Genomic DNA, 15,639 nt, shown 5'->3' with positions numbered 1-15,639 from the left:
TATAATATATAAAATATATGTTAATCAACGGTTTATGTTATCAATAAGGCTTCCAGTCAATAGAAGGGCTGGTTGACTCAGTTAAGTGTCCAACTCTTCATTTCGGCTGGGATCATGGTCTCCAGGTTGTGAGATCAAGCCCCATGTTGGGCTCCACACTCAATGTGGATTCTGCTTGGGATTCTCTCTTTGCCCCTCCCCCATCTCATGTACATGTGTGTGCTCAGGTGCTCTCTCTCTGTCTTAAAAATGAACGGATGAATCTTTAGAAAAAAAAAATAGTGGGATATTAGTAGTTAAATTGTTGGTGAATCAAAAGTTATTACTTGGATTTTTGACTGGAGAGTAGGCAGTCAGTATCCCTAATCCCTGCATTGGTCATGGGTCAACTCTGTATCCACTCAGAATTTCTGACTTAAATCTTATTTTTTGCCCACTAAGTAGATTTCCCTCCATTGTGTTAAAGAGATCTTTTAAAAACTGGTAATAAAAACTATTTTAAACCCAGATTATTTAATAAAATTTGAGCGTTTCTTCTACTTCTTTCAGTCTAGGACAATGGTTCTTAAAGTATGGTTGCTGGGCCAGCAGCCTCCATAGCACCTGAGAACTTGCCAGAAATGCTGATTCTTAGGCCCCACTTCAGACTTACTGAATCAAAAACTTTGAGGGTAGGGCCTTGTGAGCTGTGTTTTAATAAGCTGTGTATTTAATAAGCACGAAGTGCTGAGGCATGCTTAATGCTTGAGAACCACTGGTCTAGCATATACCAAGTTCTCAGTAAATTTTTTTTTTTAAAGATTTATTTATTTATTTATTTGACAGAGAGAGAGATCACAAGTAGGCAGAGAGGCAGGCAGAGAGAGAGGGGGAAGCAGGCTCCCTGCTGAGCAGAGAGTCCGATGTGGGGCTCGATCCCAGGACCCTGAGATCATGGCCTGAGCCGAAGGCAGCGGCTTAATCCACTGAGCCACCCAGGTGCCCCCTCAGTAAATTCTTATATATTTGAAGATTCTCACATTCTCTCTCAGAAATGTCTCAAAATTTGACTTCTCTGCATTCCTCCCATTGTTGTTTCACAAAATAAAAAGTTCTTAATTGATTTCTTCCTCCACTATTTTAGACATTTATTTATTTACTCATTCAATAAAAATATATCAAGTGCCTACCATGTGCCAGACAGTGTGCTAGATACTAGGGATACATAAAAAAAAAACAGAAAGAACAAGATTGTGAAAAACGTGGAATCATATCCAACAGTCAACAATAAGCCAAATTATTTCCTGTATTAACAGGAGCTCTAAAGGAAGCAAAATGGCATGCTAGTGATTTGGAAGACATTAGCTGGTAAGGGAAGGGCTTCCTGGGGAGGAAATATTTTAGCAGAGGTCTGAAGGATAAGAAGGAGCTAGCCTTTCAAACAGTTGAAATAAGGCAGAAGAAATAATAATAATGATGATGGTAGCATTTACTGAGTTTTGTCCACGTGCCAGTCATAGCTGTAAGAGCTTTACTCACAACAACCATATAGGCAGATACTTTAATTATTCCTATTTTGTAGGTGAGCAAACTGAGGCACAAAGAGGTTGGATCACTTACAAAGGTCACACAGCCCTCAGGATTCAGTGTGAGATGAGAGGGTTAGATGGGGTCTTATTTGCCAAAGTAAGAACTTTGGATTTGATTCTAAATAATTTAAGTCCTTAATGGGATCTGCACAGGGTACTGACTTGTTCTGATTTGCATAAGGATTATAGCAGAGCCAGGTGGGAGCAGGGAGAGTGATGGTGGCTATCACAATGGGGCAGCAGAGAAATGATGGTGCCGTTGGACAAGACTCATAGCTCTGGAGATGGAGTGATGTGAATGGCGGTAGGATCCATTTTGTGGATAGGAACAAGAGGTTTTGGTGATTAATTAAATGGGAATAAAAGGGGAAGGGATGAATCATGGATGACTCCCAGGTGTTGGATGTGAGCAACTAGACAAATGTTCATTTTCAGTGATAGCAAGACCAAGGGAGGAAAAGCTTTATTTCAGTGGAGAAAATGAAGAGTTCTGTATTGACCAAAGCATGCTTCAAGATGTCTTTTAGACCTGCAAGCAGCACTATCAAGAAGCCAATTGGAGGGGCGCCTGGGTGGCTCAGTGGGTTAAAGCCTCTGCCTTCGGCCCAGGTCATGGTCCCAGGGTCCTGGGATCGAGCCCCGCATCGGGCTCTCTGCTCAGCGGGGAGCCTGCTTCCCCTCCTCTCTCTCTGGCTGCCTCTCTGCCTACCTGTGATCTCTGTCTGTCAAATAAATAAATAAAATCTTTTTAAAAAAAAGAAAAGAAAAAAGAAGCCAATTGGATAAAAATAAGATGGAATTCAGGAAGGTGGTCATAGGCAGAAGGTAAAATTCTTGATATAACCAGCCCATTGATTTTTTAGAAGATATTTTATATCTTCTTAAAAAGAGGGTGTTTTATAGAAGATATTTATTTAAATCCCCAAGAGAAAGACTCTGCCTAGACAAGAGAAGAAGACCCAGAAATGAAACCGGGGCACATCCAGGTCACACTCAGAGATTGGATAAAGGAGCCACCTGTCCCTAGCTCTGGCTTTAGCCAGTATGGGCAGCCTGGGACTGTAGTGGAGCACTGAAGTCACTAGGTCTAATGACTTCCTGCCCTGAACTGTATTCCAACCAGCTGAATTCCTCTTCTGTGAACATGTCCTTCGTTTTGGCATATTCAATCCTTTGTTCTGGTTTGACTTCTTCTGAGAAACCTCTCTGATCTCTTCTTTGCAACCATCCCTCCCCACCAACCCCAGTCTGGTCACTGTCACCACTGTGTCCCACAGCACATTGCATGCTTCAGCGCAGTGACACTTACCCCATGTTTACTACTTTTAGTTCTTTGCCTTCTTTATCAGACTGTGAACTGCTTAAGAGCCGGGGCTCTTCCATTCGTCTTCATCCTCAACAATTGGACACTGCTCAGAGGTTCTCACTAACTATCTGCTGGGTGAGTGATGGAAAGACTTCCTCAGATGCGGTGTCCGGTTAGTACTGGAGAGATGCTCAGACTGTAGCTTCTCTCCTAACTGAGGTTTCAGGGAAAAGAATCTCTTTATCGGCTATGGAGCAAAAGTGAATCTTCTAGAGAGTCAGTACTAAATTCACACTAATAATAATGGTAACAGTAATAGATACCAACTTGTACTGAACACTTAACAGATGTTAGACAGTGCTCTAAATTTGTGTGTCATTTATAAACTCATGAATTAGAACCTCAGAATTCCTCATTTTAACACTGTCTGGGGAAAGCATTTACCCTTCTTTTTCTTTAGTTTGAGAATTTATTGTCTTTTTATTGTCTTCAAACTTAAATTTCTTACATCCCTGTGATGCTTAGTTAACATTTTGCTCTCCACTAAATGCCAAATAAATATTTGTTCATTTGATTGGATAGTGATATCTCTGGCCTATGCAACAACCTCAGTCCTTTTTTCAAATGAAGAATTTCTCATTCCAAGCATAGATTTTCTAAATTATTTTTTCTGAATTAGCTTAAAATGTACAGGGATACTTCAAGAAAAATATGAAGAAGTAAAATTTTGGTGCCATTAGCTTTCCATGGCATATCAAGATAGTTTTCTGATGGTAATAACTCCTTTGGCTCGCAGTAACTGTTTGTTAGGAAATTTGGCCACAGGCAGGCCCAGGCATATGGTATGTGCTGCTAATGCTCAGACAAATGAAAACCAGGGTTGGTTTGTTTGTTTTCGTTTTTTTTGTTTTTGTTTTTGTTTTTGAAGGATTGTCTTAGAGAGGACCCATAGCCATTTCATTATACAGCGAATGATCTTTTGTGTCCTCGTTAAATAGCTATTGATGATGCTTGTATAGTAATGGGAGTTTTAAAAAGTTTCGGAATGTTGGCATAAATAGCGGTCTCTACTATGGGATTTCTCAAAACCTGTAATATCCTAATGTGTTCAGTGAATCACCCATAGAATGTTAGCATTTCCTGGTATTTGGTGGGCCATAAAACCTTTTTTCTGCTTTAAACATTTAACAACTTGCACATGTTCTTTCATAGAACACAATCTGGAAAAACTGTTATATTTAGGTTGTGAAGATGCAGAAAGCATGCCTATTGTTTTCCAATCCTTGTAATGGGAAAGCAAAAGCAACAGATTTGTGAGACACTGTCCGTGAAGGTTAAGCAAGAAGTCCGGAAGGTCATTTGTCTCTTTTTAGTATTAGGTCACTTAGGTCTGAGCAAATGAGCAGAAGGAAGTTCAAATTCTGTTCAAATAAAGAACTGTGCTGTGGGGGCGCCTGGGTGGTGCAGTTGGTTGAGTGTCCGGCTCTTCATTTCAGCTTAGGTCATGATCTCAGGGTTGTGAGATCAAGCCCTGTGTCAGGCTCAGTGAAGAGTCTGCTTGGGACAACCTCTCCCTTTCCCTTTGCCCCTTCTTGCCACACTCTCTCTGTCTCTCTGTCTCTGTCTCTCTTAAATAAATAAATAAATAAATCTTAGGGGCGGGGGGGGGCGGGGGGAGGACAATGCTGTGTATCACTGTTTCATTGTGAAGTTTTCATCCTTTCTTGGCCCAAGACAGGAAGTCCTGAAATTTCCTGGTCTCCACATTATCTAGGATGGCATTGAAGATGGCCTGTAATGGCCTCAGTGGACCTGTCACTGTTCCATCACATCTACCTCACCTTCTAGGCCCTCTACAGGCATTGCCGTTTTCTGAACATATCCAAGCTTTCTACAGTCTTCCTTTTACTCTTCCTCTTTTCTTTGCCTAGAATATCCACTCCTTCATCTTCCCATGTTGAAGCTGGACCATTTGTTAACTCGATATTTATTTACTAAGGTCTACTCTCTGCAAAGAACTAACAGTTGTAGCTTTAGAGGAAGACACTCAGAGAGTTTTTTGCTTTTCCTTTAGTTGGACATGAATCTCCCTGCTTTTATACTATAACAAAATATTGGAATATTTTACACATCACAGAACTGTTTCCTTGCTTACATGATATACCAGTTAACTGTGGGCTTGTCTCTTACCTCCCAGTAGACTAAGTGTATTGCAAGAATGCCTTAAGTGTTGTAACCCTAGTAAAACCTAACTCAACTCCTGGTCCCGATTCAGTGCTCAAGAATCTGTCAGTTGAATGGAATGTATAGATGCCCCTATGGGTACTAATAGAACTATAGCTCAAAAAGCCTTGTTCCCAGATTCCACCAACCAAAGACATTTGCTTCTGACTACTCAGGAGTAATCAGAAGCAAATGTAGTACTACTACATTACAGTACAAATGTAGTAGTACTACTACAGTACTACAGGAGTTCTGTACGTACTGACAGATGAGATTTCCCAGGCAGCACCCACCTCGACCTCTCCTGCAGGTTGGGCTTGCTTTAGAACTAGCCTTATCCAGAGTCTAAGAGAGACATGGTTGGAGATCTTACATTCCACTCTTACCCATTCATTCCCTGTACAGCTAGGAAGCAAATGTGAAAGTTGACTTAACTAAATGGACAGTGTTGTTGAATTTTGTAAAGGAAATGCTATCAAAAGTAAATTGAAAGCTGAGTTGTTTTAAATAATTTTCAAAATGTAAACATTTCATTTGAAATACCATTAACTGAAATATCTAATTGGGCTGAAAGGTCCTAACCATATTTTGGGTCATAAAAAGATTCACCCCAAGGGACGCCTGGGTGGCTCAGTCATTAAGCATCTGTCTTTGGCTCAGGACATGATCCCAGGATGCTAGGATGGAGCCCCGAATTGGGCTCTCTGCTCAGCGGGAGGCCTGCTTCTCCCTCTCCCACTCCCCCTGCTTGTGTTCCTTCTCTCACTTTGTCTCTCTCTGTCAAATAAATAAGTAAAATCTTAGAAAAGAAAAGAGAAGGAGAGAAAAGATTCACCCCAATCCTTTTATAGGTGCTTTCAATCTAAACATAAGCTGAGGTACGCATATTACATTAGAGTGTTTGATGCACCTATGTTTAGAGGGAGAGCTCTTCATTCCAGATGTAATGCATGTGCCTCATTGTCCCTTTCCTCATGTTCTTTTTAGGCCTTCTGAAATGTCTGGTTGAAAAATCAAAGACAAAACCAAAAATGAATCCTCAGGGAAGAGGTAGAAGTACTAAGGGAGATGGCTTCTCAGAATTTTTACTTTATGCTTCTGATGCCAATCTTTCATTGCTATTTCCTTAAGTAGAAGAAGAATTTGGACAAGAAAGAGTGAAAGGAGTGAAAATTGAGTACCTTTCTGATGGACCTTATCTTAATCATTTGATAGCCATCGGAAGGTGAAGACCAAAGTTGGATCCCAGTCCATCACCTTGAAGTAATCAGTGGGTTAATTTGGGGGGCCCATTCATTTGATCTTGGTAAGAGGAAAACAATAAAAAGAGGCACTCAGTTACTAAACTTGGTATGCAAAAAGTAATGGCAATACTAACAGTTGTGGTCAGAGGCAGGTTCTAACTGTGTTGATGAGCTTCCATGAAATCACTTTCTGGTTGCTTTAAGCCCACCTTTTAAAGATTTTCCTTTGAAATTCTCTTTACAGGTAAAGATAAGATGAAAGTATCTGAGGATGACTTGAAGAAACTCCCACTAATCAAGTGGTGTATTTTAGAAGCCATTCGTTTAAGAGCCCCTGGTGTCATTACCAGAAAAGTGCTGAAGCCAGTTAAAATTTTGGTGAGCTTTGCTTTGGTTTTAAGAACAAGCACTGGGTATTATATAAGACTGATGAATCACCGAACTCTACCTCTGAAGCCAATAATATATTATATGTTAATTAATTGAATTTAAATCTTAAAAATCAATCAAAAGAGAAAAAAGTAATCAACTTTCTAAGGAAAAAAAAGCATATAATGCCCATATATTGTTAGAGAACTCCTTAAGTTCCACGAAGCACTAATGATGTTAGAAGAGGTTACTGATAAGAGTTGTGCAGCAGCATCTATTAATATGGCTGTTTATCTGTAGACAACTATTTTGGCTAAAATATAACCCTTTAATAATCATTCTGGTTATGTAATTTCATATCAGAATTAGTATAATCCTATAGAAATCAAACAGGTAGACTAGATAGTCTGCTGAATCAACTAATAAGTAATCCTGAGCAACAGGAGGTTGAGGAATTAAGGGTATGAAGAAAGTTCTTTTGGATATCTGGATGGTAGTTTCAGGCCACAGATAGAGAACAGCTATGGAAACAGAGAGCAGGAATGCTGTGGATAATAGCAACTGATATTAGCAATCAGTGCTGAGTGAGGAGAGAGATCCTCTCTCCCAGCAAAGTAGGAGAAAATTCTCAAGTGCTCCATGAAAGATATGTGCATGTGGCTCACTTTCAATTTAATATTTGGCAAATCAGGCAGAACAAAATACTTTTTTCAGATTGGCTTGATATAGGGCCTGCATTATTTAGATAGATGACATTTACTCAGCCCTCAACTCTTATTAGCTTTTTTACATACAGTTTGAGAGTGCTTGGATTCAAATCAAGAAAAATTTTTAGTAATAGAACACAAAAGAGACAAAAAAATCCAAGTTTTATAAAAACTGCAACTTGCTACATCTAAAGGAGACATTATTTATTTAACAGATCTTACATAAATCACAGCATTTAGTTTTAGTGGGATTTTAACAATTTTTGTTTTTAAATAATCTATTAAATAAAATATGAGTATAAAAAGGGGTGCCTGGGTGGCGCAGTCCGTTAAGCATCTGACTCTTGATTTCAACTCCATTCAAGATCTCAGGATCTTGGGATCAAGCTGTGCATTGGGCTTCTCACTCAGAGAGGGGTGTGCTGGAGATTCTTTCTCTCCTTCTCTTTCTGTCCCTCCCCAACCCCTGCCCTAGCTTACACTCTCTCATAAATAAATGTCTTTTAAAAAAATATGGGTATAAAAGGATATGCTTTGAGAAGATATGGTCCAACAACTGGGTGAAGTTTAGTCAAGGAATGTGTTTATTACTCTGAATAATACTATAATTTTTATTAAACTTTTATTAAGCTTTATTTATATCCTGGCTAACAGATAATTAGCTGAATTACAGATGTTATTTATCTGCTAGTACATGTCTTGATTGTTATTTTAAGTATACAGATCCTATACATGCTTTGTTATATTTATACCAAAACATTTCAGTTATTTTAGAGCTTTTTGTAAATGGTATTTTAAAAAATTTTGATTCTCAATTGTACATTACCTGTTTGTAGAAATGCAACTGATTTTTAAGTGTACACCTTGTATCTGCAACTTTGCAAAACTCAACGTATTTATTAGTCCTATAACTTGTTATAGATTCCTTGAGAGTTTCTATGTAGAGAATATTTTTCTTCTTTTATTTCTTTTTCTTGCCTTATTACACTGGTTCTAAAGAATGATAATAGTGACAACAGATATCCTTGCTTTGTTCCTGATCTGAGAGGTAAGTCTTTCACTATTAGGCTAGATGTTAGCTATAGGTTTTTGGTAGATACTTCTTCTTTTTTTTTTTTTTTAAGATTTTATTTATTTATTTGACAGAGATCACAAGTAGGCACAGAGTCAGGCAGAGAGAGAGGAGGAAAATGGCTCCTCTCCTGAACAGAGAGCCCAATACGGGGTTCGATCCCAGGACCCTTGGATCATGACCTGAGCTGAAGGCAGAGGCTTAACCCACTGAGCTACCCAGGTGCCCCGGTAGATACTTCTTATCAAGTTGAGGAAATATCCCTCTATTTCTAATTTGCTGAGAATTTTAATTATGAATGGGTATTGGATTCTGTCTAGCACTTTTCTGCATCAGTAGATATAATCATATGCTTTTTCTTTTTAACATGTTGTGATGGATTATATTTATTGATTTTTTAATATTGAGTCAGCCTTTCATCCCTGGAATAAATCTCATTAGATATTAGATCATGATGTATGATTCTTTTTATATATTGTTAAATTTGTTTTTACTAATATTTTGTTAAGGATATTTTTGCATCTCGGTTCATTAGAGATAGTGGCCTATAGTTTTGTTTTCTTTTCCTTTCTTTTTTTTTTCTTTTCTTTCTTTTCACTTCTTTTCTTTTCTTTCCTTTTCTTTCTTTCTTTTGCACTATTTTGTCTGGTTTCTATATCATGACAATCTCTTAAAATATATTTTGTGCTTGTCTTGCCCCCTTTCTTGTGAACACTCAGATTTCTTTCTTTACTTCTTTTTTTCTCTTCTATCCTCCCTACTTTCTTTCTCTTTCTCCTTCCTTCCTTCCTTCATTCATTCCGTTCTTCTATCCTTCCATCCTTCCTTCTTTTGCTTTCTTTATTTTTCTTTGTGTGTAGTGTGTGTGTGTGTGTGTGTGTGTGTGTGTGTGAAAGACTGGAAAGAGAAAAATCAGCAGTATGTTTTTCCTCTTCTTCCCTAACTCTTTTCTTTTTCTCTCATTTCCTCGTTTTGATCTCAGGTTATGAATTTGTTGTGGCCATTAACATCTCATATTTTCTTTTTTTTTAAATATTTTATTTATTTGACAGAGAGAAATCACAACTAGGCAGAGAGGCAGGCAGAGAGAGAGGAGGAAGCAGGCTCCCCGCAGAGCAGAGAGCCCGATGTGGGGCTCAATCCCAGGACCCTGGGATCATGACCTGAGCTGAAGGCAGAGGCTTTAACCCACTGAGCCACCCAGGCACCCCAACATCTCATATTTTCTTAAAAGTAATTTTACTCATTCGAGAACTTTACCAAAAGAAACACCCAACCTCATACCCAGGCACACATGTATACACTTGTGCCAGTACAACCCCAGTGATCATTTATCTGACATGCTCCTTGTTTGACATCAATACAGAAACCTATGTTTCATCATAGTATAAATCTTTGATTTAAACATTTTTAAACATTATTATACTTTTCATGCATCCAGAGTCTTAATATTTATTTCAATGGCTTTATAATAGGTAACTGAATTGAAAGCTTAAATATTTAATTACTGCCTAACTCTTGAGAATTTAGATTGTTTTCCTTTGTGTTTATTTTAATGTGGTATTTATTTGCATCTTTGTGCATAGTAAATTTTTTTAATGATTATTCTTGAAATGTGTTTTAGTAATGGAGGCAACAAACCATTTATGATTCACTGCATATAATTCTCTTACACAACTGAACTGTTTTATAATTCCAACATTATGGATTACCAATAAAATTTTTAATTAAAAGTAATTGATGTCTGAAGCAATTAGAAAAGTTATAAAAAGATCATAGTCTCTTACCTCCACTTCCTCACACTCACAGTTTCTTCCTAGAGGACATGAGGCCCAGATGAATCCAGGCTCACTCTAAGCCCTTGTGATGGCTCTCTCAATGAATGGGCAACCCAGAGACATGTGTTCAGGATGCCATCTTCCAATACTCCAGAACTTCCTTTCCTTATTTTTCAAAATACCTTTTTAATATTTGTAAAAGGTGCAGCAGGGTCTTCTGTACTTACTATTTCTTTTATAAATAAAATAAATACAAACTTTCCTCCAAGGAAGCGTACACTAATCCCTGTGAACTTCTCCCCTGCAGAATTGAGGATTTAACTTTGAAAATGACAACCTGCACAGCTTTTTAAAGATTATTACACAAATAAATTATAGTAATTATTTTCAAGAAGGAAACCATTTTTTTAAAAAAGGTAAAAGAAGGATATAAGGATTGCTTAAAATTTTACAAGTCTGATGACCACTAAGAACATTTGGCATTCTCATAATTTCAGATTTTCCCCCTGTAGTCTATACATTTTAAAAATTCAGTTGGGGCCATATTATGCTAATTTTCTCATAATCTGCTTTTATATTAATAGTAGTTCACCAAAGCTTTCTGTTTCTTTTTTTTTTAAGCTTTCTGTTTCAATAAAAGACATCTACACCACTTTGAATTTTAGCATAATAATGTAATCATGGACATAGTATTGATTTTTAAATCAGTTCCCTATTCCTAAATGTGTATGGCTTCCAGTTGTTTATAAACAGTGCAAAGATAGGCATCTGTATAGTCAAATCCTGGTACATATGAATAATTAATTCCTTAGTATAAATTCATACAACATGGTCCTTTTAACCTTCATAAATTTTCTAAAACAGGTGGAATGTCTGTTGAACATATTAATGGGTTCCCAGAAATTTGGATTATAAAAACATTTCAAATGAGGTCATCTGTGACAAGCATTGGCAGAGATTCATGTTTTCTCCCCCATCGGACAACTGGTCAGAGTTTCTTGCTGTGAATGCTGCAGGCGCTCTCTTCCTGCTCTTTCTTGATATTGTCTGAACATGGTCTCATTGTTCATTTTTGCTTCTGTACTTATTCTTTTCTATATTTTTGGAACAAATTAAAACGGACAAATACTACCTACTTTCTTTGATTTATTCTATTCCTTCTTTTTCTTTGTTATATTATCTTTCCAAAACTTTTAAACTTCTACCAGTATTCTCTTTTCAAGCTGTTGTACTTTTGGTATACAGTTAATCTGCAAGAATGCCCAGAAAAGAATAAACAAGGAAGTGTTGGAAAATATGAATGATTAAAGACTATTAATTATCTTCTCAAGGTATTAAAACATGTTATAAAACTACAACAATTGAAATGGTATGAAATAAAATAAAATGGTATGATATTGGTGTCAGACTAGATGTTCAGTACCAGTATAATGGACTGGATAGATAACAGAGAAGGAAACCCTTTTGTACATAAGAACATAATATAGGACAAACGAATCATTATAAGTCAATTAAGGGAGAAGAGATTAATATGCATTTTGGGATGACTGGCTAAAACGTGGCATTTTTGTTCTCAACATTGCTTTGTACGCTTAGAATTGAGAATCCCGAAGAGTTTTATCTATGTGAATTATATCTACTGAGATTATTAGAAACTAAAGCTGAGAAATTATTATAATATTTATTTGGTAAATAAAAAAATAACAAGGAAATTATTTCATGTTAAAATAATAGCATGGTTCTATGAAACATAAGTGTAGTTTCCAAAACATAAAAAATGTAGAAGAATAGCATCACTTTAAGTTTTTGCAAATCTGTCTAATGCCTTGCTAATAAAGGACATCTGGGTTCCCATAAACGTGCCTGGAATCAATCTGTTGTGATATATCATTTCCGTTCGTGGAAATGAAGAAAATCCAGCCTCACACAGACATGTCACTGGAAAAAGAATTGATATTACAATAGCTTTTTCAGATATGGCTGTTCTCCCATACCTCACTGAAACTCAACAGTGGGACTTTCTCTCTCTTTTTTTAAAGATTTAATTTATTTGTTTGAGAAAGAGAGCTAGAGAGAAAGAGCACGAGCAGGGGGAGGGACAGAGGGAGAACGAGAATCAGACTCCCCACTGAGCCGGGAGCCCAACTCGGAGCTCCATTCCAGCACCCTGGGATGATGACCTGAGCTGAAGGAAGTCGCCTAACCAACTGAGCCACCCAGGCGCCCGCTCCCAACAGTGGGAGTGTCTTAAAAGTTTATTGCAATCTGAAGTATCAGTGAGTTTTTGTATTCAGTTACATGAAAATCCTTTGGTTTGTCCTCTACTTTGAATGAGTCTTTTACCCAAGAATGACTTTTGATCTCGCAGAGCCTCTGAAAAGGTCTTGAGAACTCTTAGAAGTTTCTAGACCGCCTTTGAGAACCACTATGTTAAAGAGAAAAGGGCTTAGGATTCATCAATGAAACCACAAAGATGAACAGATTTGAATATATCATATTAAAATTTAATATGTATTTTTAAGGTATAATCCAAGTTAAATGTAAACCAAAAATTATGAACAAATGTTAATATAATATGACACAAGGGTAAATAGTTTTAATATTTAAAGAACTTGCAGATCAATAAGTAAAGCATGAATCTCACATAGATTAATGAGGACAGGACATAAACACAAGAGTTGATAGGAGAAAATAACTTCACATGGAGATATGCTCAACAGAAACATAAAAATGTTTGCAGCAACCAAAAATTAGCTATTAAAAATGTCAGAGCAGCAGAGAAGAGGGCAAAGAAATTGACATTCATATATTATAGGTAGAAACATATTTAGGCACAAGATTTGAGGAACATTTGCGCAGAAGGAATTAACAGCAATGAAAATATCCGTGCCCTTTATCTTTTGCACATCTTTGTTAAAAGATTTTATATGAAAAATGCTTTGCAGAAGAAGATGCTTTGGATGGCATTATTTATTATAGGAAAAAACCCTAGGGTATTATTAAATTATTTACGGTTTAATCTACCCAGTAAACAGACATTGGAGATAAAACTTCACAATGTGTCTACAATGCAAAGGAAAAAATACTTTGGCTATAAAATTAGATGAACCAAGTGAGATTCAAAAATTAACTATTCAGCATGATAAAAATACATTTAACAACAATAACAACAAAACACTAAACTGTTAAAGAAAAATACTAGAGAGAAGTCTAGCCAGTAGATGATTGTTTTTTGTTGTTAGCACTCTGATTGTTTTCTAGCTTTTTCTATTTTTCTGAATTTTCTAAAATTTTGATGAGCATTTCTTATGCAAAAGTGTATACTCTAAATTTTTTTCAAGATTTTATTCATTTTGAAAGACAGCACGCATGAGCAGGGGGAAGGGCAGAAGGAGAGGGAGAGAGAGAATCTCAAGTCAATTCCACACTGAGCATGAAGCCGGACTTGGGGCTCTATCTCAGACCCTTTATGCCAGTCATCATCCTGGTAGTTGCTGCTGTGACAGGAAATTCTTTCTGGTCTCCTCCAAGTGGCTAGTGTTAATTCTGTTACTGAGATCCCATTTGAAGTATTTTACTAGCTTGTGTTGTAGGCTGTGGCAGCCAGCAGTCTCCAAGTTGTAATTATGGGTCAACAGCCACTGAAGGGGACTATTTGGTATGGAAGGGAAGGGCCCGCATTGGCCTGCCTGCAGCTCTGTCCCAGGGCTGTGCCCAGCCCCACTCCAAACACACATCTGGGCCCTCAGAAGCTGGTCTGAGTCAGCTATGAGCTCTCTAACCTCAGTTCCAGCAGTGGTAGAAGAAAGGCTTGGGATCTCTCAAGTCTTCTTCTACTTCAAAAATGGAAGGACGGCACCAGCATAATCCTCGCTCTCTTCCCAGTTTGAGAGCTCTCTCCAGTGCTCCTGGGACTGCAATTGCCAAACCTCAAGCAATATTCAGCTGCCACAGGAGCCAACGGGTCTTCTCTTTCATTAAAAAAATGATTACCCCTGGGTGCCTGGGTGGCTCAGTTAAGTGTCCAGCTCTTGGTTTTGCCTCAGGTCATGATCTCAGGGTTGTAAGATGGAGCCCCATGTCAGACTCTATGGTGGGCATGGAGCCTGCTTAATTAAGATTCTCTTTCCTTCTGCCCCTCCCCCACCTCTAATTAAAAAAAAAATGATGACCCTTTCCCATACACCACTTCCTGCTACCATAAAAAGACATATTTTTATTTGTAAGGTGCTCATATTCTAGTTTCATAAGGTGAACGTTTTGCAAATATCTTGAGGACATTTCAAAATCCTGCAGGGTTAAATAGATACATGGCTTCCAATAATTGGCTGTGGGAGTTACTAATAAAATGTCTCTGTCTCAGTAAAGTCGATAGCCATCTCGTGGTTACACCCCATAGGAGAGCTCTTTGTCCTATGGTTCCTAAACATGATGTAAGCGTGATTTATATATCATGAAAACCTCCAATAACATAAATGGGGAAAGACAATGCAGACTCTCCTGCTTGAGGAAACACACTGCTTAGCCTGAGTCCCACAGCCACAGTGATCCCAAACACAAAATCAACCAAAGAAATGCATGACGCATGGGGCGCCTGGGTGGCTCAGTGGGTTAAAGCCTCTGCCTTTCGCTCAGGTCATGATCCTAGGGTCCTGGGATCGAGCCCTGCATTGGGCTCTCTGCTTGGCAGGGAGCCTGCTTCCTCCTCTCTCTCTCTATTCCTGCCTCTCTCCCTACTTGTGATCTCTGTCTGTCAAATAAATAAATAAAATCTTTAAAAAAAAAAAAAAAAGAAAAGAAATGCACGACACTTGCTTTGCCTTATGTCTTCCTAACCAGTTGTCTTCATATTCTTTCTGCCCTAACAGTTGCTTCAGGAGTGAGGGGAAAAAAAAAAAAAGAGGGAGAGATTGAGAAAATCCTCTCCCTCTTCCCGGACCCTATCATGAGTGTCACAGGGACAGAACACCCATTGCCCTATCCTCAGTGCTACTGTGGCCAATGTCCTGTCTCAGATTTTTCTGTCCCATAACCACAACCTGGGAGTCCACTGTGGCTCCCATCACCAAAAGCACTTGCTGTAAACCCCACTTTCGAACATCAAAAGCTGCACCACAGCAGGCATATACTAGTTTCTAAAATTTTCTCATTTATCTCATTTATCTAATATTTTTCCCCTGTGTAACCAAATTTATAGACACATGTAACTAATCATCAGAATTAAAACACAGCCATTGCCTAAACTGGAAAATAGAAATGATCTTTCCAGGAAAGAATTAGATTTTCTTACCATTGATTATAAAATGTATGTGTCTTCTCTACAATATAGTTGGAGCATTATTTTTAATGACCCAAACTCTCTTGAAAGCAGA

At 37.9% G+C, this 15,639-nt stretch overlaps 1 protein-coding gene across 7 annotated transcripts in view; it reads left to right on the top strand.

Moving 5' to 3' along the window:
* Positions 1 to 15,639, top strand: part of LOC123941432 (24-hydroxycholesterol 7-alpha-hydroxylase) — a 96,351-nt gene that overhangs the window by 60,373 nt on the left and 20,339 nt on the right. For all 7 annotated transcript variants that reach the window (XM_046004570.1, XM_046004571.1, XM_046004569.1 and 4 more), the window contains one exon: positions 6,586 to 6,719. In XM_046004570.1, coding sequence (XP_045860526.1) covers positions 6,586 to 6,719 — 134 coding nt within the window. The remainder of the gene's footprint in view (positions 1 to 6,585; positions 6,720 to 15,639) is intronic.

The sequence above is a fragment of the Meles meles genome, chromosome 5, assembly GCF_922984935.1.
Source record: "Meles meles chromosome 5, mMelMel3.1 paternal haplotype, whole genome shotgun sequence".
Taxonomy (NCBI): domain Eukaryota; kingdom Metazoa; phylum Chordata; class Mammalia; order Carnivora; family Mustelidae; genus Meles; species Meles meles.
The sequence above is the reverse complement of the archived record's forward strand: the minus strand, read 5'-3'. Positions and strand labels throughout refer to the sequence as shown.